Raw genomic sequence first — 23198 nt, forward strand, 5'->3', positions numbered from 1 at the left:
TTGACTATTTTATGTGTATATTAAAATCAGCCATTAAAATTAATTATTAATATAAAATATATATTAAAATATAAATACACATTAAAAATAAATTAAATTATATATAAATATATTTTTAATAATTAATTTTAGTGTAGGGATAACATTTTTATTTTTATTTTTATTTTTATTTTTATGTTTATGTTGGCGATAGTTGATGGGTAGCCGATAGCATACGATTTTGTCCTACATTATGATTAACCATTAAATACTAAATCTGTTAACGTCTTTATTATTTAAGAAACATCAGAAAAATCAAATCAAATTTTTGATTATGTTACCACAGTGAATACATAAAGAAACAAAGAAGCAGCTCCAAAATCAATTGATATATTTTTCCGGCTTGTTCGTAGCATTTTTTCCCTCTCGTGTTAAAGGTTGCGGGTTGCCATATATTTCATCCTGATTTTTTTTTGTTGACAGAATATTTCATTGTGATGTTGATCACCTAATCAGAAGCAAAATATTATATTTGTAAAAATAGCAATATTCAAAAACATGCATTTCTTTCTTTATTCTTAAGTTGATGATTCAGCCATCATTTTAGACCACCACCTTCATAACACTCACTGACTCGCATATTAACGTTACAACTAAAAAAAAAAATATTTATGTTAATCTTAAATGTCATATATTTTTAATTTAAAGTTTAAAGAAAGGCGAAGAAATGAAAAAACAAAAAAGCAGAGAAAAAAGGGGAGTGAAGCAAAGCAAGAGCAATAAGAGACAAGGGTTCCTCTGAGTCAACATGAACAACAAACTTGACTCCAACCGCTTATATACTTGAATCCACCTTCACAAACCAAGCCCCCTCTCTCCAAACATGGGAAGAGGAAGAGGAAGAGGTGTCACTACTCTCCTCTGTTTCTTCCTTTTTTGCTTCTCCATTTTTTCCCCAAAACCTTGTATTTCTTCAGATACCTTAACAAAATCCCAAATCCTAAGAACAAACCAAACCCTCTTGTCCCCAAAGGGAATCTTCCAACTAGGTTTCTTTTCCCCCACCGATGATGATTCCACCTCCTTGTACCTCGCCATATGGTACAACAACATTCTTCCTAGAACAGTGGTTTGGGTTGCAAACAGAGACACCCCACTTCAGAGTTCCACAGGGTTTCTCCAAATAGCTGAAACAGGAACCATCAACATAGTTAACCATTCCTTGAAATCCATATGGTCTTCAAATCAAACCACACAACAACCTCAAAACCCAGTTCTCAAGCTCTTAGATTCAGGGAACCTTGTTCTAAGAGAATCAAACGAGAACGACGACCCACCAAAGTTTCTATGGCAGAGCTTCGATTACCCTACGGATACTCTGTTATCGGGAATGAAATTGGGTTGGAACTTAGACACAAACACGGAGAAGCACCTAACTTCATGGAAGTTCCAAGACCAAGACCCTTCAACCGGAGATTACTCTTTCAAGATGAACTTCCATGGCCTCCCTGAGATTTTCCTCTGGAACAAGGACAAGATAACATATAGAAGTGGACCATGGAACGGTGCGAGATTCAGCGGCGTGCCAGAGATGCAACCCGTAACGGATTCAATCAAATTCACGTTCCACGTTGATGAGCACCAAGTGTACTACACATTCTTCATCGGGAACGAATCGTTGTTCTCGAGACTGTTGGTGAGTTCTTCCGGAGAACTTCAGAGGCTGACTTGGATAGAGAGCACGCAGGCATGGAACAAATTCTGGTACGCACCCAAGGACCAATGCGATTATTACAGAGAGTGTGGGGCGTACGGCGTGTGCGACGCAAATGCATCGCCGGTTTGCCAGTGTGTGAAGGGGTTCAGACCGAAGAACCCGCAGGCATGGAACCTTCGGGATGGGTCGAATGGGTGTGTGAGGAAGACGGAATTGGAGTGTGAGAGTGACGGGTTCTTGAAGATGGGGAATGTGAAGCTGCCAGAGACGACGTCAGTGTTTGTGAATCGGAGCATGGGGATCATGGAATGCGGAGAAGTGTGCCGTCGGAACTGTTCATGTAGTGGTTATGCGAATATAGAGATCACCGGTGGGGGCAGCGGATGTGTCATGTGGATTGGCCCCCTCTTAGATATCAGGCGCTATCCTTCCGGTGGTCAGGATCTCTATGTCAGGTTAGCAGCTTCTGATTTGGGTATGTCCATTCATTTCTTTCCTTCTTCTTCTCTTTCATTTATCTATTTCATATGAACTCAATAAAATCCTTCCACTAAAATTGGTTACTATAAAAGAGTAAAAAATTTTGATATGAAAATAAAATGAGTGATATACTTTAACATGACAATTTTTGGTATTTTTTAAAATTGTGGGAGTACACAAATCGGACCCTCCGATTTGTGTTTAAAAAGTTAAAAAAATTCAGAGTACACAAATCGCATGGTCCGACTTGTGGTTAGGCAAATATGAATTTCGGAAGCTAGAAAACGGACCCTCCGAATTGTTTGTTATTATCAATTTTTGTATGAAAGGAAGAACTCGCATGGTCTGAGTTTTATTCACTGACACCACATGACTGTGAAGTACCTGTATTTCCCACATCTGAATCCAACACCATTTTTTCTTCCATATTCAAATTAAAAAGTGACTATAAAATATATATTAAAAATAAATTAAATTATATATTTTTATATATAAATATATTAATAACTAATTTTAATAGTCGATTTTAATGTATAAAAAATATTTTTTATTTTAGGAAGTGTGCATTTAGTTTGTGGATAAAAAATTATGGGCTTTTTAATTTTAAATTAAACCAAAGAAAGACTAGACATTTCCAAAGATGAGATAGACTTGGACTAGAATAATGCACAGAGAAAGAAAAAACAGCACGGAGAATAGGAGTTAGAAGTAGAATTAGAGTTAGCTGGGGTAGGAGACCATCAAGACTCTTAAAATAGAAGTTTCTCTGTCCATCAAATTTCATAAGCCTTGTTTTAGTTATTATTCTTTCATTCATAAATTGACCCCCTTTATTGTTTTTTTTTTTTTTTATAAAAGAAATACTCATAAATTTCTTTTTATGTGAATAGTAACTCATACAATTAAGATATCAAATTATAATAACTGAAATATATCGTTGTTTTGGGAAAAAAAAAACATCGCCTTGTCATGTAAACATGTTCTATTTACTCAACTGGTCTTCTGGCTATAAGCTAAGGGTGCAGCAATATTTCATTCGTTTGTGTTGAAAATGTATATATGTAATGATGACATGATATATAGCTTTTCGAAAGAAATTAGAGTCAAAAGGTTGGTGAAATATTAAATGGAATCTTAAATATAATATACCACTTGTAGTATTTTTTTTTTCTTTTGGGGTGAGTGGTGACTATACCACTTGTAGCATACTTTACTGGCATTACCCGTCAATAAATAATAATAATGTAAAATCTTGAAATTAAAAGGAAATGTACTAAAATCTCAATGTCGCTTAAGAGACATTAAATTTTACTAAAAAGAAAAGTTATTGACATGTAAAATACAGTTGTGTTATAAACAAACTCTTACCCAAGACTAAATCGTTTTTCTTTTAATATAAGGAATATTGTAATGAGAACCAGTTTAGAAAAATAAAAGCTATTTTTAATAATGATAAGACTGAAAAAAAAAAAAACAGATAGTGGCAAAGTTAGAAGACTGAAAATATTTGTTTATTGCATTGCATTGCATGTCATGTGAGTGAGTGAGATTGTGAGTGAGGACAGAGCAACGCAATGAGATGAAACGAAGGACCACAGCGCAAAATTGCTTGCTGCGTTGTAAATCTTGTCTTCACCACGTGCTCTTCAATGTTTTCGGGTCCCATGCATAATGCATTGCTTATAATTTATGAATATTTCGGGTCGGGCACTTTTCATTTTTTTAAAAAAAAAGTTGGTACACATAAATATGTGATTAATTGTATAATTTCTATCATGCATGCGATTTCTAACAAAAAAAGTTGCTATCTTGCTATACCAGCAAAAGCAACAATATTCTTTTTTTTTTCAATTTTCCCTCAACATGTGATGGAATAAGCTTTATTTTATTCTCATAAATTAGCATAGATGAACTACCTTCCAAACTCAAGATAAGGAAACATTGATGAAACACACTAGAAGGCAACTAAACTCAGATACGTAGCTGTTTGTCTGCGAATCACGAAGAGAAAACAGAAAAGTGCGTAAACTGCATTGACTCCAGTATATATTCATGTCGGTCCATTTAGCCTTGATTAGTTGCGTAAGTTAATGGGGCTCTCCAAAAAATGTTTAGTGGGCCCACTACCTAATAGGGCCTCTCCCTTAGATTGCTATCCAGGACGGCAATATGGGCCCACCCAATTTTAAATGTTCGGCTCTCAAACGTTCTGTTCTGGCCAACCTTTTTGACTTCTGAGGTTTTCTTGGTTCACACTTCATAGCACACACCCCTTTGAGATCTTCATGTGTTAGTGTTTTACACGAATATATGATGCAAAAAGGACACTTTTATTTGTTAATATATTCTTCATAGGATTTTGTTTTCATTTATTTATTTCTGCATGCAATATCACTTTCCCATTTGTGGTTCGCCTAAACTAAATTAAATAGGGGGACTTCTTATTATCACTGCACGTATTTTGTTTAAAATATAATGTGACCATACATGCATTAAGAATCTAGCTGTATATGTTAGATGGAGCTAGATGAAAAATAGTTTAAGGAAATTTCAAAAGATTACTAATTAAAGAAGAATTTAATTTTGATATATTGTCAGTGTAAAATAATTTTAAACTAGATAAATAATCATTCGAAAAAATAAATAATTGTATGATTATGTAAAATATTAAAATTAAACACATTAAAAAAAAAGTGTTAAAAGAGTCACCTTAAAATTATCTTTGGTGAAAGAAATGGAGCCTACCACCTTCTGTGGTGGGACTCAAAAAAGGTCATGTTATTGTTTTTTTCAAGCCATTTCGGTGGGAGTTGGAGCATTTGACACCCCTTCTCTCTCTATATCCCCGTCCCAATTTCCTAACTACCCTTTTTGTGATCCATTTTTTTATAATAGTGAGTTTCGCTTTACAAGTGCAAAGTAATCCAAAATGAAAAAGAACCTTTTGAAATTGATTGGTTTACATTCCCTTGGCGGTGGTGCTTGTAGCAGAATTATATTGCTAACTTTGTCACATGATCTTTTTTGTTACTTAAATTCCATGCAAGCACCATATGAATGTTCCTTTGTACTAGCTTCTTTTATGAGCTTGTGTTTTCTTTTTGCAACTGAATAACAGGTTATATGACATGCCTTTTTTGTCCCTAGTCCCTAGACTAATTTACTAATCTAAATAATAATAACCTTTATCTTGTAGCAACTAGACCAGATATAAAGTGCATATCTTAACTTTCTCTCCTTTTAGCTGACACAGAATCTGGAGATGGTTCTCACAACACAGCTAAGGTTGTTGGCATTATAGTTGGCGGTGCAGCTCTTATACTTTTGGCACTGGCTATCTGTTTCTTGTTATGGAAGAAAAGGAAATTCCCATGCATGTTGGAGAGGGAGACAGTGCACAGAGGTAATTCACAATTAGTATTGTGCTACAAATGAATGAAACCAATGCCTGTGCACTTGTACTGTTTGATGAAACGTTTTTGCTTGCCAGGTTCTCTGGAAAGGAGTCAGGATTTGTTGATGACTGAAGTAGTCTTTTCAAGCAACAGAGAACAGTCTAGTGAAAGGAAAATTGATGACTTAGAGTTGCCATTGTTTGATTTTAATACCTTAACAATGGCTACAAAGAACTTCTCTGAAGAGAATAAACTTGGACAAGGAGGATTTGGTGTTGTTTACAAAGTAAGTTGTTATAGTGTGCCACCAAAATGCACCCTATCACATTCATCCTAACAACAGTAACTATGATTATATCAGGGCAGGTTGATGGAAGGCCAGGAAATCGCTGTGAAGAGGCTATCAAAAAATTCTGGTCAAGGAGTTGAAGAGTTTAAGAATGAGGTCAAACTGATTGTCAAACTTCAACACCGGAATCTTGTTCGGCTGCTTGGTTGCAGCATTCAAATGGATGAAAAGATGCTTGTGTATGAGTACTTGGAAAATAGAAGCCTTGATGGGATTTTATTTGGTAGTTATTTCAACATTCTTACTCATAATATTACTTGATGTTATCTCATTCATACTTTTAATGTGTAATTCAATATTTAATGTTTGTAACCATCATGACATCATTTCAGACAAGGCAAAAAGCTCCTCATTGGATTGGCCAAGGCGCTTCAGCATTATTTGTGGTATTGCTAGAGGACTTCTTTATTTGCACCATGATTCCAGATTTAAGATTATCCATAGAGATCTCAAGGCAAGCAACATTCTACTTGACAAAGAAATGAATCCAAAAATATCAGATTTTGGGATGGCTAGAATTTTTAGCACAAATCAAACAGAAGCTAATACAATGAGAGTTGTTGGAACATAGTAAGTGGCACCACAACAAAACTAGTACTCTCCAAAATATTAAACATAGTAACCTCTCTAACTCTAACTACAAACACTTTGATTATGTGCAGTGGTTACATGTCTCCTGAATATGCTATGGATGGGATCTTTTCAGTAAAATCTGATGTTTTTAGTTTTGGGGTATTAGTGTTGGAGATCATTACTGGAAAAAAGAATAGAGGATTCTACTATGCAAATGCTGAACTGAATCTTCTAGGGCATGTAAGTGAAAAATTTTCTTTTATTAGTATGTTATTACATAGTTGATGCAAACCATATCCTTAAATTGTATTGTTGTAGGCATGGAAGCAATGGAATGAAGGAAATGCATTGGAATTAATTGATTCGTCAATTGACAATTCATATTCATCATCTGAGGTTCTTAGATGCGTACAAGTGGGGCTCTTATGTGTGCAAGAGCGTGCAGAAGACAGGCCAACAATGTCTTCAGTGGTCTTGATGCTAAGTAGTGAAACTGCATCAATGCCGCAGCCCAAAAACCCTGGGTTTTGCCTGGGAAGGAATCCAATGGAAACTGATTCTTCTTCAAGTAAGCAAGATGAAACGTTCACTGTGAACCAAGTCACAGTCACAATGCTAAATGCCAGGTAGTGAAAGAAGCACGACCTTCATCTAGATCTAGCACAGTTTGTATATTCCCTGAGCTATATAGAAAAAATCTGTTAATTTTTCCTTTCTTGGTGATTTTGGGTAACTTGGAGATCAAGTTTGGTCTTGTTTCATTGTAATATGCAAGAGATGCTTCATCAATTATTTTTACACAGTTTATAGCACTTTATCTCAAAATTTTTTCAGTTTGATCTTGTTTCGAAACAAGTAGCTTAACAATCACTTCAGTATCCGAGCCAGTTGCATTACAAATTGGCAGCGTAGGCTTGCTCTTGAAAGAACTTAGATAACTTATCTACGTACTTCAAATAATAAGAAAATATATATACCAAACAGAAAACCGAAAAGCCAATAATTGGGAGGAACTTGACAATATCTGAATTGTCAAAGTGCTAATGTGACATGCAGCATATCTTGGCCTTCAAAACTTGGAAGAAGCCCAACTTGGAGTAACAAAAGAGTTGTTCCACAAAATAAATTGAGGAGTACTTCATGGACCACAATCACATTCTTTTAATGTGTGTTGTGTTAGACTTAGTCTGGAACCTGAAAACTCCATGGACTGCCAGAGTGCAAGTCTTTGGTTTTTTCTTAGTTTCAATTTTGACAAGGAAGTGTGCTTTCCTGATCTGAAAACAAAAAGTTTATAGTGTGTAGTTGTAAAATGCTGTGAAAAAAAGTTGACATACAGAATCTAACTCTAATAGAGACTAGAAGAGAAGAGAAAACAACCTCAGCCACCAACAAAGGAAAGATAGTGCAGAATCAATCTTCTTGTCTTGGTTTTCTCAGCATGACTTAAACCAGTGAGTCATTATTGCACTGACAAAATATCAAATTGAAGTATGAACGTGGCAGTTGCATACCAACCTATAAGATGCATCAACAACGAGACTCCCTTATACTGCCCCGTAGTGAGGAAGTGAGGCAGCTTTGAGAACAGAAGAATAAAACTCTTGAAAATGTCTTTTGACTCTATGAGTAACCGGGAACCTTCCACACAAGCCCTATTAAGAGGTTTAGTCATGATCAACATGAAAAACAATCACATCTGACATCACCATGCTCAATAGTCTTTACAGGATAGTCATTAATATAATAAAGCCTACTTTTAAACAGTGATAATTAAGCTAGGAATCTTTCAAAAGAATATTGAATCATATGTGCCTTTATCCTACCAGAAATATTTCCATATTTCGCAAGACTTGTAAACGCCTAATAAAGACTTATTATGAGCAAATGACATTTATCTAGTCTTGATTACGTGCGGATCTCTCTGGACTAAAAGTCATTATGCTTTCAGATATTTGCCCACCTTTGGTGCAAAAATTTATGCTAATTAATCATTATATAGTTCATAGTCTTCAATTTAATTATATAAATTTGTTGTCTTTTTCTAATCATTGAGAGATACTTAGCTAATAGCCATCCAAATAGAAAGCATGTGTCCTAACTCCTAAGTCAAGCAGTCTACAACTGTTTCACTTCAGTGTGAATACACTTTATCGCTTATGTCTATTTCCCTTTCCCTTGATGAACAAAGAGAATGAAGCAGAAACTCCATGTACTCTGCCTTATCATGGGTCAAAATCAAAAACCAAATTTACATTGCCATTATTGGCTGCTAAGTTCTTTGACATTAGTCCTTCTTAACATCTCATTTGGCTCTTGCTTTGACACCATATCCACTGACAAAGCCCTCAGAGATGGTGAGATTCTTGTTTCTAGGGACAAGACTTTTGCTATGGGATTCTTCAGCCCAGGCAGGTCCACTTCCCGTTACATCGGAATCTGGTACAACAATCTGCCACAACAAACTGTTATTTGGGTTGCAAACAGAAACACTCCCATCAATGACACATCTGGGGTTCTCTCAATCAACCAACATGGAAATCTAGCACTCCACCATAATCATAGCATTCTTCCAATTTGGTCTACCAATGTTTCAGTCACACCTTCAGACACAAACAAAGTTATAGCTCAACTCACAGACATAGCCAACCTTGTTCTGATCCTTAACGACACCAAAACTGTCATCTGGCAAAGCTTTGATCAACCAACAGATACTTTGATTCCCCACCTGAGATTAGGATTTGACAGAGGAAAAGACCAGAGCTGGGTCATCCAATCTTGGAAAACAGATGATGATCCTTCACCTGGTGACTTCACATTGAAGTTCAGCACCAATGGTATGCCACAGTTGTTTTTATACCACAAGAATCTTCCATGGTGGCGAGGAGGGCCGTGGAATGGTGAGTTTTTCATGGGTATACCCAACATGAAACGAGATAACAACATTTTCAATGTTTCTTGTGAGGAAGATGAGAACCATGCAGCACTCTCATATAACACCTATGACAAATCCGTTCCCAGTTGGGTGGTGGTTCAGCAATCTGGTTTCTTTCAAGTGTTCACTTGGGATAACCAGAAGAATCAGTGGAACCGGTACTGGTCAGAGCCTACTGGTCAATGTGATAACTATGGAACATGTGGACCTAACAGTAACTGTGACCCTTTGAACTATGAGGATTTTCAGTGCACTTGTTTGCCCGGGTTTGAACCGAAATTCCCGCGTAACTGGTATGAGAACAGAGATGGATCAGGAGGGTGTGCGAGGAAGAAAGGTGCATCTGTTTGTGGGAGTGGAGAAGGGTTTGTGAATATTGAAGGATTGAAGGTTCCTGATACATCTGTGGCTATAGTTAAGGAGGGTTTGAGTTTGGAGGAGTGTGAGAAGGAATGCTTGAGAAACTGTTCTTGCAGTGCTTATGCAGTTGCTAATGTGGCCAGTGGTGGAAGTGGATGCTTTGCATGGCATGGTGATTTGATGGACATAGAGAAGCTTAGTGATCAAGGCCAAGAAATATTTGTACGTGTTGATGCTGTTGAATTAGGTACTCTCTTCTACACAATTTTTCTCTTTTTTTTTTTTTTTCATCTGAAATGAAAGTGGTTCTGCTTCATTATGTTTGTTCTTGTTTTTTATTCTCAGCTAATTATTACAAGAAAACAAAAGAAGCATTTGGTAAGAAGAAGATTGTAGGGGTTCTGGTAGCTTCTTTGTTTGCAGTTCTCCTTATTCTGGCCTGTGTATATCACTTGCGGTTGCAGAAGAAAAAGAAAGAAGGTATGTGATTCAAGATTACTTTCATGGATGATGCTATTGATTTTACACGGGACTTCCATATGAAATGCAATGAAGAATTGGTTAAGTATTAGAATTCATGAGATGCTTTCGTAACCTATATAGGTATAGTAGTTTCATACCTTGAATTTATTTCAGATAAAATGTTGCGGCAATTGAATCAAGATTCTCCTAGAGAAAACAGTGATATTCAAAGTAAAGGAGATCCAAATCTCCCCTTCTTCAGCATTAAAATAATCATGGCAGCCACAAAAAAATTTTCTCCTGAGAATAAACTTGGACAAGGTGGATTTGGCTCTGTTTATAAGGTAAACTAAAACTCTTTTTACTTTCATTTTCTTCTTTCAAGACACTTAAGAAAACTAATGGGAAAATAGAGTAACAGTGTCTTAAGAGTTGTTAAATATTTCAGGGTCAGCTATACAATGGACAAGAGATAGCAGTGAAAAGATTGTCCAGAGATTCTGGACAAGGGATAGAAGAATTTAAAAATGAAGTTACACTATTAGTTAAACTTCAACATAGAAATCTTGTGAGATTGCATGGTTGTTGCCTTGAAAAGGAAGAAAGAATGCTTGTCTATGAATACCTTCCAAACAGAAGTTTGGACTTCTTTATATTCGGTAAATCTTCTATTCACTCATATAAGCTTTTATTTAGATTAGCAGCTATCATGGTTACTAAATTAAAGAGGGAAAATTCTCTCCATTTTTTTTTGGACTGGAAAAATTCTCTCCATTGAAGAATTACCTTCTTCCATTCCACTTTTAGAAGCAGACACCAAATCTGGGCTGTGGCTACTCCATTTTACAAAGAAGCTTGTCACAATTCTAAGGGGGGAAAAATCCTGTTAGTTCAATTTTTCAATCAGAAATACTAATATATACAGCAAACATATTTTTTTTAAAAAAGGGTATATTCCTTTTCCATTGTAGGTTTTTATACTTTCTTTGAATTTAAGTTAGAGCCCTATATGTGCTTAATATTTCATACAGTGGTCATTCTTGGAAATCATGGTCATATTTCAGATAAACTCCAAAGGTCATTGTTAGACTGGGATCGGCGTTTTGAAATTATTTATGGGATTGCTCGAGGTGTATTATATCTTCATCAAGATTCAAGACTAAAAATAATTCACAGAGATCTCAAAGCTAGCAATGTTCTCCTTGATGCCACAATGAATCCGAAAATCTCAGACTTTGGCATGGCTAGAATATTTGGCGAAGATCAAATCCAAGCCAGAACGAGAAGAGTAGTAGGAACGTAGTAAGTATTAGGAACTTAGAATAACCAAGACTCACGAAATTAATTAATATTATTTATAATCTAATCGTTTTATGCTTTTGTAGTGGTTATATGTCACCCGAATATGCAATGGAAGGACGATATTCAACAAAATCTGATGTCTTTAGTTTTGGAGTCTTACTTCTAGAGATTATTGCCGGCAAGAGGAACACAGATAGCAGCGACAAAGAAAGAGCCTCCCCAAATTTAATTGGATATGTGAGTAAAGAAGAGAGATAAGGAAAATAATTTAAGCAATGGTGAATTTGACTCATACAAAGATTTTGTTATGAATTTCTAGGTATGGAAATTGTGGACAGAAGGAAAGGCTTTGGATATGGTAGACACAACACTAGACCAATCTTATCCTCCTGAGATAGCTTTGAAGTGCATTCAAATTGGACTATTGTGTGTGCAAGAAAATGTGAACAAGAGACCTTCCATGTTGGAGGTTGTTTTCATGTTAGGGAATGAAGCACCTATTTGTCCACCTCAAAAGCCAGCATTTTTATTCAATGGCAACCAAGATGACTTGCAAGAGTCATCAACATCTGGAGGAGGATCTTCAATTAATGAAGTAACAGCAACTACCATCTCTGCTAGATAAAATCTAGTTATATGCAATGGTTACATAACTTTATAGGATGCCTGAAAAGTTGTTTATAGTCCTTCAGAAACTCATACTGTTTCTTCGCCTTTTTGTTTCCTTAAAAGAAATTATAATTTCAACAGTTAAATACTTAAATATGAGAGTAATAGGTTGGCCACTTCATGAGCCAGAAATTCTTTGGATGAGTTTTTTTGGCTTAATTAGTCTGAAAATTTTCAAGTCCAAGTTTTCCCGTTGTTCAAATCTTTACTATTTTAGTAATTGACTCACATTTTGAGTTATGTATCAGTATTAGAGAACTTATTATACATGTCTATTCTTAACCGAAAAGCAATTCTCACAAAACAACTGCATATTAATTTAATGGCAAATTAAAATTTTAGTTATAGGCTTGATACTCATGAACAATTTTTGGCTTCATTTATGCAAGAATCCAACTCCATTTTTAATAAGAAATCTAATTAGTATTAATGGTAGTTAAGGGATGTAGGCTTGAATAACCAAAAGAAGTTTCAAATAAAAAGCTAACTTCCAATAACTAACTGCACGACAGAACAAAACTAATGATGCTCAATTTCTCAATGTGAAAACAATGATGGATTATCCCCGCCACTTGTTGTAAAGATTATCCTTTGCGTAATGCTTAAACACGGTGATAACTGATAAGATTGAAAAAATTGGAATCTTTTGAAAGTTGTATCATTTGTTTTCAATGGGTCTTGAACCTACTAAGAGTATTAAGCTTAGTAATAGTTCATAAGCTGTTATATTACCTAAAAGTGCAAATACGTGGTAGTGTGGGTCTCTTAGGACCATAAAGTCAATTTTAATCTTAGAAATTTGTACACCGCCAAGCCCGGTGCAATGTACCAAATGGACAGCAGCCTCTGACCTATAAGTCATGCTAGCAATAATTTGTATACGTCCTAGTCTCATAGACTTCAACGTTCATTAGAAGATAGAAAATTTATTGATAAGGTGTGCTAATAATCCATGTATGTACAAGGAAGGGTGACATGAGACATTTAACATATTTAAATACATTCACATGTGTAAGACTTGCTTCAAAAGATCCTTTCTTTCTTGTGAATGGCCCAAAACCATTATTCTCTGCTTAGTTCTTTGAGTGTAGTCCTTCTCAGCATCTCACTTACCTCATGTTCTGATACAATTACCATTGACAAAGCCCTCAGAGATGGTGAGATTCTTGTTTCTAAGAGCAAAACCTTTGCCATGGGATTCTTTAGTCCAGGCAAATCCACTTCCCGTTACATCGGAATCTGGTACAACAACTTGCCAGAACAAACTGTGATTTGGGTTGCAAACAGAAACACTCCCATCAACGACACATCAGGGGTTCTCTCAATGAACCACCATGGAAATCTAGCACTCTATAACAACTATACCACTCTTCCAATTTGGTCTTCAAATGTTTCACTCACACACTCCAACAACAACGTTGTAGCTCAACTCTTGGACACAGCAAACTTTGTTCTGTTCCAAAACAACACCGGAACCATCATATGGCAAAGCTTTGATCACCCTACTGACACCTTCATTCAGCACTTGAAAGTTGGTTTTGACAGAAGAAGTAACAAGAGCTGGTTCCTCCAATCATGGAAGACAGATGATGACCCTGCTCCTGGTGCATACACGTTGGGATTCAACCCCAATGGGAAGCCACAGCTGTTCTTGTACAACAAGAACCTTCCATGGTGGCGAGGAGGATCATGGAACGGTGAATTGCTCATGGGTATACCAAACATGAAACGAGACATGCTCAAATTCAATATTTCTTATGAGGAAGATGAAAACCATTCAGCACTCTCATACACCATGTTTGATGAGTCCATTGTGAGCAGAATAGTGGTTCAGCAATCAGGTTTCTTTCAAGTGTTCACCTGGGATTTCCAGAAGAGTCAGTGGAACCGGTACTGGTCAGAGCCAACAGGTCTATGTGATAACTATGGAACATGTGGATCTAACAGTAACTGTGACCCTTTGAACTATGATGAGGCCTTTCAGTGTAGTTGTTTACCCGGGTTTGAACCCAAGTTCCCACGAAACTGGTATGAGAATAGAGATGGATCAGGAGGGTGTGTGAGGAAGAAAGGTGTGTCTGTTTGTGGGAATGGGGAAGGGTTTGAGAAGATTGAAAGCTTGAAGATTCCTGATACATCTATGGTAATAGTTAAAAAGGGTTTGAGTTTGAATGAGTGTGAGAAAGAGTGTTTGAGAAACTGCACTTGCAATGCATATTCAGTTGCTGATATTAGGAATGGTGGGAGTGGGTGCATGACATGGCATGGGGACTTGATGGACATTCAGAAGCTCAGTGATCAAGGCCAAGATCTTTTTATCCGTGTCGACTCTTTTGAGCTAGGTATGACTCATTTTTTTCTGTTAACTTATTCTAAGTTTCAAAATGATGACGAATATTAGTATGTTTGGTATTGTTTCTTATTCTCAGCCAAGTACTATAAAAGACCAAGATTGTTTGGTAAAAACAAGTTGGTAACGGCCCTGGTAGCTTTCATGCTTCTGGTTCTCCTTCTAGTGTCCAGTGTGTATTACTTGTGGAAGAAGAGTAAAAACAAAGGTACGTGATTTACTTTCATGGATACTAACAAGGTGCTTCATATTGAATAAAAATAATATCATTAGAAAGAATAGTTGAAAACTGGGTTTATACTTTATACCTTTTGGAACTGATGTAAAGGAAGTTCACCAAGACCAGAGTAGCTTTTTGAAAGAACTAGTTTCCCTAATTCTAAGCATCCCCTGTTGTGATATTTCATCATTATCAGCAGTTTGATTTTGGATCTCTTCTTATGTTGCAAAGAAAAACATATAGTACTTTAAAGTAATATTTATCACCCTCTAAAGACAACAGAGGTTGGAACTTGGTCCTTTAGTTCATATAGAAATGGCAAGTACTACAGTTTCTTAAGGATTCTGGTCATATTATTTTAGAGGAAAAGAAATATTCTGTTCAATTTGAGCCTTACGTGAAATCTTATGAAATTTGAAATTCCAGAGAAAATGATGTGGGATTTAAATCATGATTCTCCAAGAGAAGAAAACGATGTTCAAAGCAAAAGACATCCAAACCTTCCCTTATTCAGTTTTAAAATGATAATGGCAGCCACAGAAAAATTTTCTCCAGATAATAAGCTAGGCCAAGGTGGATTTGGCTCTGTCTATAAGGTAAATGGAAACTCTTAATAATTAATGCATGAGAATTCTTATTCTTTTAGAAGCTAATGCAAAAATTGTCTAAATTTGCAAATATTTTAGGGTCATCTATTTGATGGACAGGAGATAGCAGTAAAAAGACTCTCCAAAGATTCAGGTCAAGGAATAGAAGAGTTCATAAATGAAGTTAGGCTGCTAGTTAAACTCCAACACAGAAATCTTGTGAGGTTGCTCGGTTGTTGCCTTGAGAAGGAAGAAAGGATGCTAGTTTACGAATACCTTCCAAACAAAAGCCTAGACTTCCTTATATTTGGTATGCAACTATGCATTTTTCTATTAACTTATTAACTCTCCTGCCTCTGTAAATTTTGGGACAAGGAATAGACTGTGCACAAAAATAGCTCTCATAGCTTTAATAGATGACCTCCATTGGAATCACCATCTACTATTCTCCATTTTCACTTCAATATCTTCTAATTTAGTAAGAAATGCTACATATCTGCTGACTAGATAAACTCCTCTCATTTTGGCATTTATTGATAAAATAAAATGTGAATTGTAACTAATATTAACCATGGCATTCCAATTTTTTAAAATACCAATGGTTCATTGTAGATGAAGTTCGAAGATCATCGTTAGATTGGGGTCAACGCTTTAAAATTATTTCGGGAATTGCTCGAGGTGTATTGTATCTTCATCAAGATTCAAGATTGAAAATAATTCACAGAGATCTAAAAGCCAGCAATGTTCTTCTTGATGCTGTAATGAATCCCAAAATCTCAGACTTTGGAATGGCTAGAATATTTGGAGAAGAACAAATCCATGCAAGTACAAAAAAAGTAGTTGGAACCTAGTAAGTATCAATACATATACCAAGAATAGAAAAACTAATTGCATTTTAATAGTCATCTAATCATTCTAAACAATTACAGTGGTTATATGTCACCTGAATATGCAATGGAAGGACGATACTCTACAAAATCAGATGTCTTCAGTTTCGGAGTCTTGTTATTGGAGATTATTGCTGGAAAAAGAAATACAAATTGTGAAAAAGGAAGAGCAGCCTCCTTAATTGGATATGTAAGTAAACAAGAAGTATTCTTAAAAATGGCAAACACATTACTGACACAGATTTTGTTATGAATTTGTAGGTGTGGAAACTTTGGACTGAAGGAAGGGCCTTGGATGTTGTAGATTCAACACTAGGCCAATCTTATCCTCCTGAAATAGCACTGAGGTGCATTCAAATTGGACTCTTGTGTGTGCAAGAAAGCATCAACAATAGACCTTCCATGTTAGAAGTTGTTTTCATGCTATGCAATGAAGCACCTATTTGTTCACCTCAGAAGCCAGCATTTTTATTCAATGGCAACCTGGACATGAAAGATTCATCAACATCTGGAGGAGGATCTTCAGTAAATGAAGTGACAGTAACTACCATCTCTGCTAGATAAAATCCACCTCCAACATTTGTACACTTACTATGTTCCAACTACTCTTCTTGTTCTTGCTTGAATTTGATCTTCACCAAATATTTTAGCCATTCCAAAATCTGAAATTTTGGGATTCATTGCTAGCTTTTAGATCTCTATGAATTATTTTTAGTCTCGAATCTTGATGAAGATATAATATTCCTCGAGCAATTCCAAAAATAATTTCAAAACGTTGATCCCAATTTAGTAATGATCTTTGAGTTTCATCTGAAAATGAACCATTGAATTTCAATTTCTTTTTAGTAAATGAACGTAATAGAAGAATAACGTTAACAATCAAAGAAGTCCAAACTTTTGTTCGGAAGATATTCATAAATCAACATTCTTTCTTCTTTCTCAAAGCAACAACCCAACAGTCTCACAAGATTTCTGTGTTGAAGTTTCACTAATAGGGTAACTTCATTTTTAAATTCTTCGGTTCCTTGACCTGAATTTTTGGATAATCGTTTTACTGCTATTTCTCTTCCATCAATTAAGCAACCCTGAAATATTTGTAAATTTTTTAATTTTTTTTTTTAATTTTCAATATTTGTTATAAATTATATTCTTTTAATTAAGCAACATGTTAACTAGTTATTTATAGGGGTGGCAGCAGCAAGCTTATTTGCGGGTACCCAATCTGGTCGGAAGAGAGTAGTTTACAGGTTATTAATAGATTTGATCACGTTATATGTTAGGAATGACGTAAAGTAAGAAATGAATTGACCAAAATTATATATATATATATATATATATTGTGTGGGCCTTTTCTATAGAAAAAAAATTCTATTAGTATTTTTTGAGTGGGTAACACTAAAAATTAAAAACTCATTACAATGTTGGGTCAATAAAACTTCTTAATTATTAATCTATTATCTATTATTTATTATATATTACTAATTTTATAAAATCAAAATATACAATATCACCTTCTTTAATTATAATTAAAATTAAAATTAAAATTAAAATTAAAATATTGAAATTAAAACATAGCTATATTATATTACTAGTTTAACAACCAAAATATATTGCATGACATTTTTTTATTAAAATTGAAATAAAATATTTTTTTTCAAAAATTAATAAACTTCTTTCTTCTATCCTCTTATCTATCTCTCTCCCCTTCTTTATCCTTCCACTCTATATATAACTTATAATTTATATCTTATATAACTAATTTTACAAATGAAAATATGTCATAAGATATTCTTTCATTACAATTAAAATAAAATATTTTTTTAAAAATTAACAAACTCTCTTCTTCTCTCCTTCTTCTTTATCTTTCTCTCTCTTTTCTCTCTCATTTTCTATTTCTCTCTACATTTGTGTTCAACAAAAAATTAAATTAATAAAATAATATAATTCAAATAAATTCACAAAACTATAAAAAATATATTAAATTTATAATTAAATATAATTAAAAAATAATTCCGTAATATTATTGACATAAAAAATATGTTATTATTATTATTATTATTATTATTATTATTATTATTATTATTACAATCCCGCTACATTACCAACAATATTTCTGCCAACTTCTGCCAACTCTTGTTTATGACTGTATTTAATAGAAGTGTCTTTACGTATGTGTCTAATAAAAATGTCTTTTTTATAACTGTGTTTAATAAAAGTGTCTTTATAGATGTATTTCCTAGATGTGTCTCCTTATACATGTGTTTAAAATATAATAATTAATTATTATTGGTAATAAGTTGGCAGATAATGTATTAGTACCCTATACTTTTTCTTATTATTATTATATATTTTTATTTTTTTTAGTTTTAAAATTTTACCATTTATTTTTTTAATATATATTTGTACATTTCTTTCTTTAAATATTTATATATATAATTTGAAGAGAATACTAATATTGTAATTAATAATTAATTAATTAGAATAAAGATTTAATTATTTAAAAAATTAATTTTAAGTTAATTTTATAACTATTAATATAACTATTAATTAATTTTATATCTCTTTCTTTAAAAATTATTTTTTTTAAATAATTGAATCTTTGGAGGGAGAGAACACTCTAATTTTAAAGGAAAAGATTGAATTTCAATTGCAATAAAAGAGTGACATGTGATATATTTTGGTTATAAAATTAGTAATATATAATAGATAATAGATAATAAATTAATAATTAAAGAATTTTTATTGATCCAATATTTAATGGATTTTCAATTTTTAGTGTTATTCACTCAATATAGTTTTTTTTTTTCACATAAAAAGCCCACTACTTTACCCTGCAGTAATTCCTAACATGTAACGTGATCAAACCCAACCTGTATGTTACTTTTCAGTCTCCACATATCATATATTTATAGGTCAATCAAATTTTAGCTATTCTTAACTACTATAATCTTAGCCACTAAAGACCTCTCCTCTATATATATATATATATATATATATATATATATAAAGAAAAAATATAGGTAAATAATTTTTAATTAACCAATTTTAAACAATTACAATTAATAATCATTAATTTTATATTTTTAAAAATAAAATTTAAATATTCATTAATTAATGATAATTAATTAGTATAAAATGTAATTCAAAAATATTTATTGGTTTGTTATGGCTAGACTTTTATTGATTACCTAGTGAGATTGGATATATAAAATGTGTTAGGGGTGAATCTCAAACCAAAAAATTTCATTTATATAAAAAGTTTTTAACCATTAAGTTAAGATCATTAATTAAAAATTTAATACTTTTGTTTATATAAAAAACAAATCTGTTTAATTAGTGATATATAAATATCAAATCATAACTTTAAGATCTCATTAGGTTATTGAATATTATATTTTTTTATGATCCGTGAGTAGTAGGATTGAATATTTACAGATTAAGGGCGAATAAAGTTAGAATTAGCATATTATAAATCTACAGATACAATAGTAGGATTGAGTTTTAGTGAAAAATTCAATCCACGAATAAAATTTGAATTGGATACGAACCCTACCCTACTGTACCTATTGCTATCCTAATTATTTATTTTCTATTCTCATAAAAATATTTCAACCTTTCTATCTATTAGTTTTTCATATAATATATATATTTAGCTTACTATTTAAATAAGTTAAAGTTGTTTTCATATAAATATAGTAGTTAAAATATAGACACATATTATATTAAATTTTATTTAAAAATATGTCAAATTATATAATACACGATCTCAATTTTCATTTGAGTAGTCACTATATATATATATACTTATTCAATAATTTTTTATCGATGAAGATTAAAAATGAGACAACTTTAATGGAAAAAAAATAGTTTGCTAATATTTTCTCTAAACTTAGCTTGATTAATCTACATAAGTTTTCTCTGGCATTTTCTATGGCGATGTTTAAATTTAGAATTTCATATCTAATATATATTATGAAATTGAGATATGTTAAAGAAGAGATACCTTATATATTATGAAATTGAGATATGTTAAAGAACGTCTCTTCATGATAAGGGTTACAAACGGAATTCGACCCGCACCTTCTGTAGTGGTCACACTCTTCCCGTGGACCGTTCCAGAGCTCGAACCACTTCCCCTCGTGAGCTTGCGATACTAACCGCCTTAGGTACCCGGTTTCCTCCAGCACAGAGATCGAAAGCAGGTTTGGGTCGTTCACTCTGTAGATTTATGAAACCTCGTTTGAATCGTCGATGAAGAAGAAGCTGAAGATGAAGTCTTGAGTCATCTCCGCTGCCCCGCTCAATCTTAGACCCGTCCACGGCCCAACCCGCATCAAGGGAGCATTGTTCGTGTATAGAAATAGTTGCGGCAGCAACCCGGTCCGGTCCATCCTGTATGTAGCGTTACCGGTTACCGGGTCGTTCCGGGATTTCCATGACGTTAGAAACCGGTTCAAGCCGGTTTTACGGTCGAATCCGAGTTTCATGTAGGGAAGGTAAGTGTTGCCAGGGTAATCAAAACTCTGCCACAAGACTTGGTCGCTGTTGTTGTTGTTGATGGTCAAAACCAAATTTCCCGTGTCTAAGAGCTTAGCTGAAGCGTTGGTAGATATAGATGGGACAGAAACGTCTGAGGACCAAAGAGGGTTACGGTCGTGGAGTACGAGGTTTCCATGGTTGTTGATGGAGAGAAGACCTGAAGTGGTGTTAAGAGGGGTGTCTCTGTTGGCCACCCAAACAACGGTTTGTTGTGAGATGTTGTTGAGAATTTGGAGGGCTGAAGAAACCGAGTGCAAAGGTTCCTCTTCCTTGGGAGACAAGAAGGTCGCCGTCTTTGAGAGGTTGGTTTGGTGTTATGGTGTGAAGTGAGTTGCAACAAGGAGTAATGACAGTAGAAAGAAGGGACTCATTATTATGATGTTGGAGTTTAGTGTCTGTCGGCTTTGGAAACTCATACCAAGAAAACCCATTATGCTGTGCACTGCTAATTAATTTGATCCGAAAATTGAGGAATAATGTAATGAGAAGTCAATGGCAGGGAAGGACTACGAATTCTTTTCCGAAACTAGCATTCATTTTTTCTCCGCAGACATAGAGGCCCCTCATGATTCTAATGTGCCCCGCACGTACAACAAGTTGTTGATGATAAAGTAGTATAAAAATGCATAAATAACTCATTTTTATTTAATGTTTTATGTGTCATGAGCTGACAAAAACGCAAACATACAAGAGAATTGAAAATAATGCTCATCAAGGAGCCAGAGGAGTCAGCTAATAATATAGAGATGGATGCCAGGTATGAGAATGGAAGGAAGCTCTAATTACAGCTAAGCATAACCATCAACATACTCTTCAACTAACTATTATCCCTTAGCTTACAATATCCACTTTCTTTTCTTTAACTCAAATCATTACCACGAAAGTACGTCCCAAATACCAAGGGGAGAAGGTGTGTAGAGAATAAATAGGAATTTTGTTTTATGAGAGAGAAGGCCAATCACATTATACATGTGAATGTGTTTATCATCGACCCGTGATGATAGTCGTTGTTTTTAGTTAGTCCTTAAATTTGTACCAGTCTTTCAAATTTTAATTATCTTTATTTACTCTTTAAATTTTGTGAATATAATTTATGTTAGTTCTTGAAATAATGATCAATATACATATGTTAATAGAACGTTATTATGGACCACAGGGTGCTATGTTAGACACTGTAAAAGAATATCATTTTTGTTTTGACACTCAAATAATTCAAAAACAACATCATAAATAATATTTATTGAAATTTTATCTAATTGCATTATTTTATGGGTTTTAACATAATATTTGGCTATTTATATCAACGCTTCATTAACATTTTTGTACTGAAAATTATCCCAAGAACTAATGTAAAACACGTTTATAAAATTTGGGGATTAGATAGAGAAAATTAAAACTTTAAAAACTAAATTGAGACTCACGTATAAGTTTAGGAATCAAATTGAATATTAACTCTTTTATTTACTGAAGATCCTCCACTAGATGTTGCTTCTTCTTGCAAGACACTAAATAAATAAAAGCAGGCATTGGTTATCTAGCCCTCAGGAATTATCATCCGCTACTCAGATGCTTCGAACTCATGTCGGGATTGGCCATTAATTTTGAAAAGTCCAGCCTTATACCGGTCAGCTGTGAGAGGATGTGGGTCCGGAGGATGTGTCGGTTACTGGGTTGTAAAGAGGCTTCATTACCAGTCAGATATCTGGGCATTTCCTGGGAGCAAATCCGAGACTGGTTAAGACATGAAAACTGGTGATTGATAAGGTGGAAGACAAACTGAGTTTGTGGAAAGCAAAAACTTTTAACAAAGCAGGTAAGCTGGTCCTAATTAAGGCGGTTCTTAGTAGCTTGCCGATTTACTACCTCAATTTATATAAGATGCCAAAGACAGTGGCAGAGAAGCTAATTTCCCTGCAACGACGGTTCCTATGGAGTACTGAGGATGGGAGATACGGGGTACCGCTCGTGAAGTGGGAAGTGGTTATGGCTCCAAAGAAGGCAGGTGGGTTGGGAGTTGGGGATGCGGTGATTCGAAATACTGCATTGCTGTTTAAGTGGTGGTGGAGGTTCTCAAAAGAAGACTGTCCCTTATGGAAGAAAGTGGTGTGCTCTTGTAATAATATGCATCCTGCAAGAATGGTGGGAGGACAACCTACTCCCACGCGAGGGGGTCCTTGGAAGGATATATGCCAGCTACAAGTTAGTAAGCCGGGGCTGAGAGATCTGATTATCAGTGGGTTGTCGATGGAGTTAGGGAATGGCAGAACAATCCGATTCTGGGAAGATAGATGGCTACCGGCTGGAGTATTGAAAGATATGTTTCCTAGGCTTTTCTCGGTCTCAACTCTTCATGAATCTGTGATAGCAGACTGTGGCTTTTGGGATGGGCTAGTG

At 34.4% G+C, this 23198-nt stretch overlaps 3 protein-coding genes and 1 long non-coding RNA gene across 8 annotated transcripts; 3 read left to right on the forward strand and 1 right to left on the reverse strand.

The window, feature by feature from the left end:
• The first annotated feature begins 443 nt into the window (after positions 1–443).
• Positions 444–7326, forward strand: LOC112728636 (receptor-like serine/threonine-protein kinase SD1-8). 4 transcript variants are annotated; one of them, XM_025778859.3, is made up of 7 exons: positions 444–2171; positions 5430–5579; positions 5667–5857; positions 5933–6143; positions 6253–6490; positions 6583–6733; positions 6812–7326. In XM_025778859.3, the coding sequence occupies exons 1-7, from the start codon at positions 863–865 to the stop codon at positions 7121–7123; spliced, it is 2562 nt and encodes an 853-aa protein (XP_025634644.1). In that variant the 5' UTR covers positions 444–862; the 3' UTR covers positions 7124–7326. The 4 variants fall into 4 exon arrangements, with proteins under 4 accessions (XP_025634644.1, XP_025634643.1, XP_025634646.1 ...); XM_025778858.3 differs by having other exon boundaries at positions 449–2171; positions 5421–5579; XM_025778861.3 differs by having other exon boundaries at positions 611–2151.
• Positions 7327–8352: 1026 nt separating this feature from the next.
• LOC112728638 (G-type lectin S-receptor-like serine/threonine-protein kinase RKS1) lies at positions 8353–12365 on the forward strand. 2 transcript variants are annotated; one of them, XM_025778862.3, is made up of 7 exons: positions 8353–10035; positions 10134–10268; positions 10425–10594; positions 10699–10909; positions 11315–11552; positions 11636–11789; positions 11872–12365. In XM_025778862.3, the coding sequence occupies exons 1-7, from the start codon at positions 8688–8690 to the stop codon at positions 12175–12177; spliced, it is 2562 nt and encodes an 853-aa protein (XP_025634647.1). In that variant the 5' UTR covers positions 8353–8687; the 3' UTR covers positions 12178–12365. The 2 variants fall into 2 exon arrangements, with proteins under 2 accessions (XP_025634647.1, XP_025634650.1); XM_025778865.3 differs by lacking the exon at positions 10134–10268 and having other exon boundaries at positions 8559–10035.
• Positions 12366–13103: 738 nt separating this feature from the next.
• LOC112728640 (G-type lectin S-receptor-like serine/threonine-protein kinase RKS1) lies at positions 13104–17082 on the forward strand. The gene is made up of 7 exons (XM_025778866.3): positions 13104–14563; positions 14651–14779; positions 15218–15387; positions 15478–15688; positions 15991–16228; positions 16308–16455; positions 16527–17082. Exons 1-7 carry the CDS (start codon positions 13270–13272, stop codon positions 16827–16829), a joined length of 2493 nt encoding a protein of 830 aa, XP_025634651.1. The 5' UTR covers positions 13104–13269; the 3' UTR covers positions 16830–17082.
• Positions 16255–21699, reverse strand: LOC140177156 (uncharacterized). The gene is made up of 2 exons (XR_011868964.1): positions 20269–21699; positions 16255–17075 (listed from the first exon to the last, which is right to left on the reverse strand). It is a non-coding gene; the product is annotated as an uncharacterized lncRNA (long non-coding RNA).
• Between the last annotated feature and the right edge of the window lie 1499 nt (positions 21700–23198).

This window comes from Arachis hypogaea, chromosome 12, assembly GCF_003086295.3.
Source record: "Arachis hypogaea cultivar Tifrunner chromosome 12, arahy.Tifrunner.gnm2.J5K5, whole genome shotgun sequence".
Classification (NCBI taxonomy): domain Eukaryota; kingdom Viridiplantae; phylum Streptophyta; class Magnoliopsida; order Fabales; family Fabaceae; genus Arachis; species Arachis hypogaea.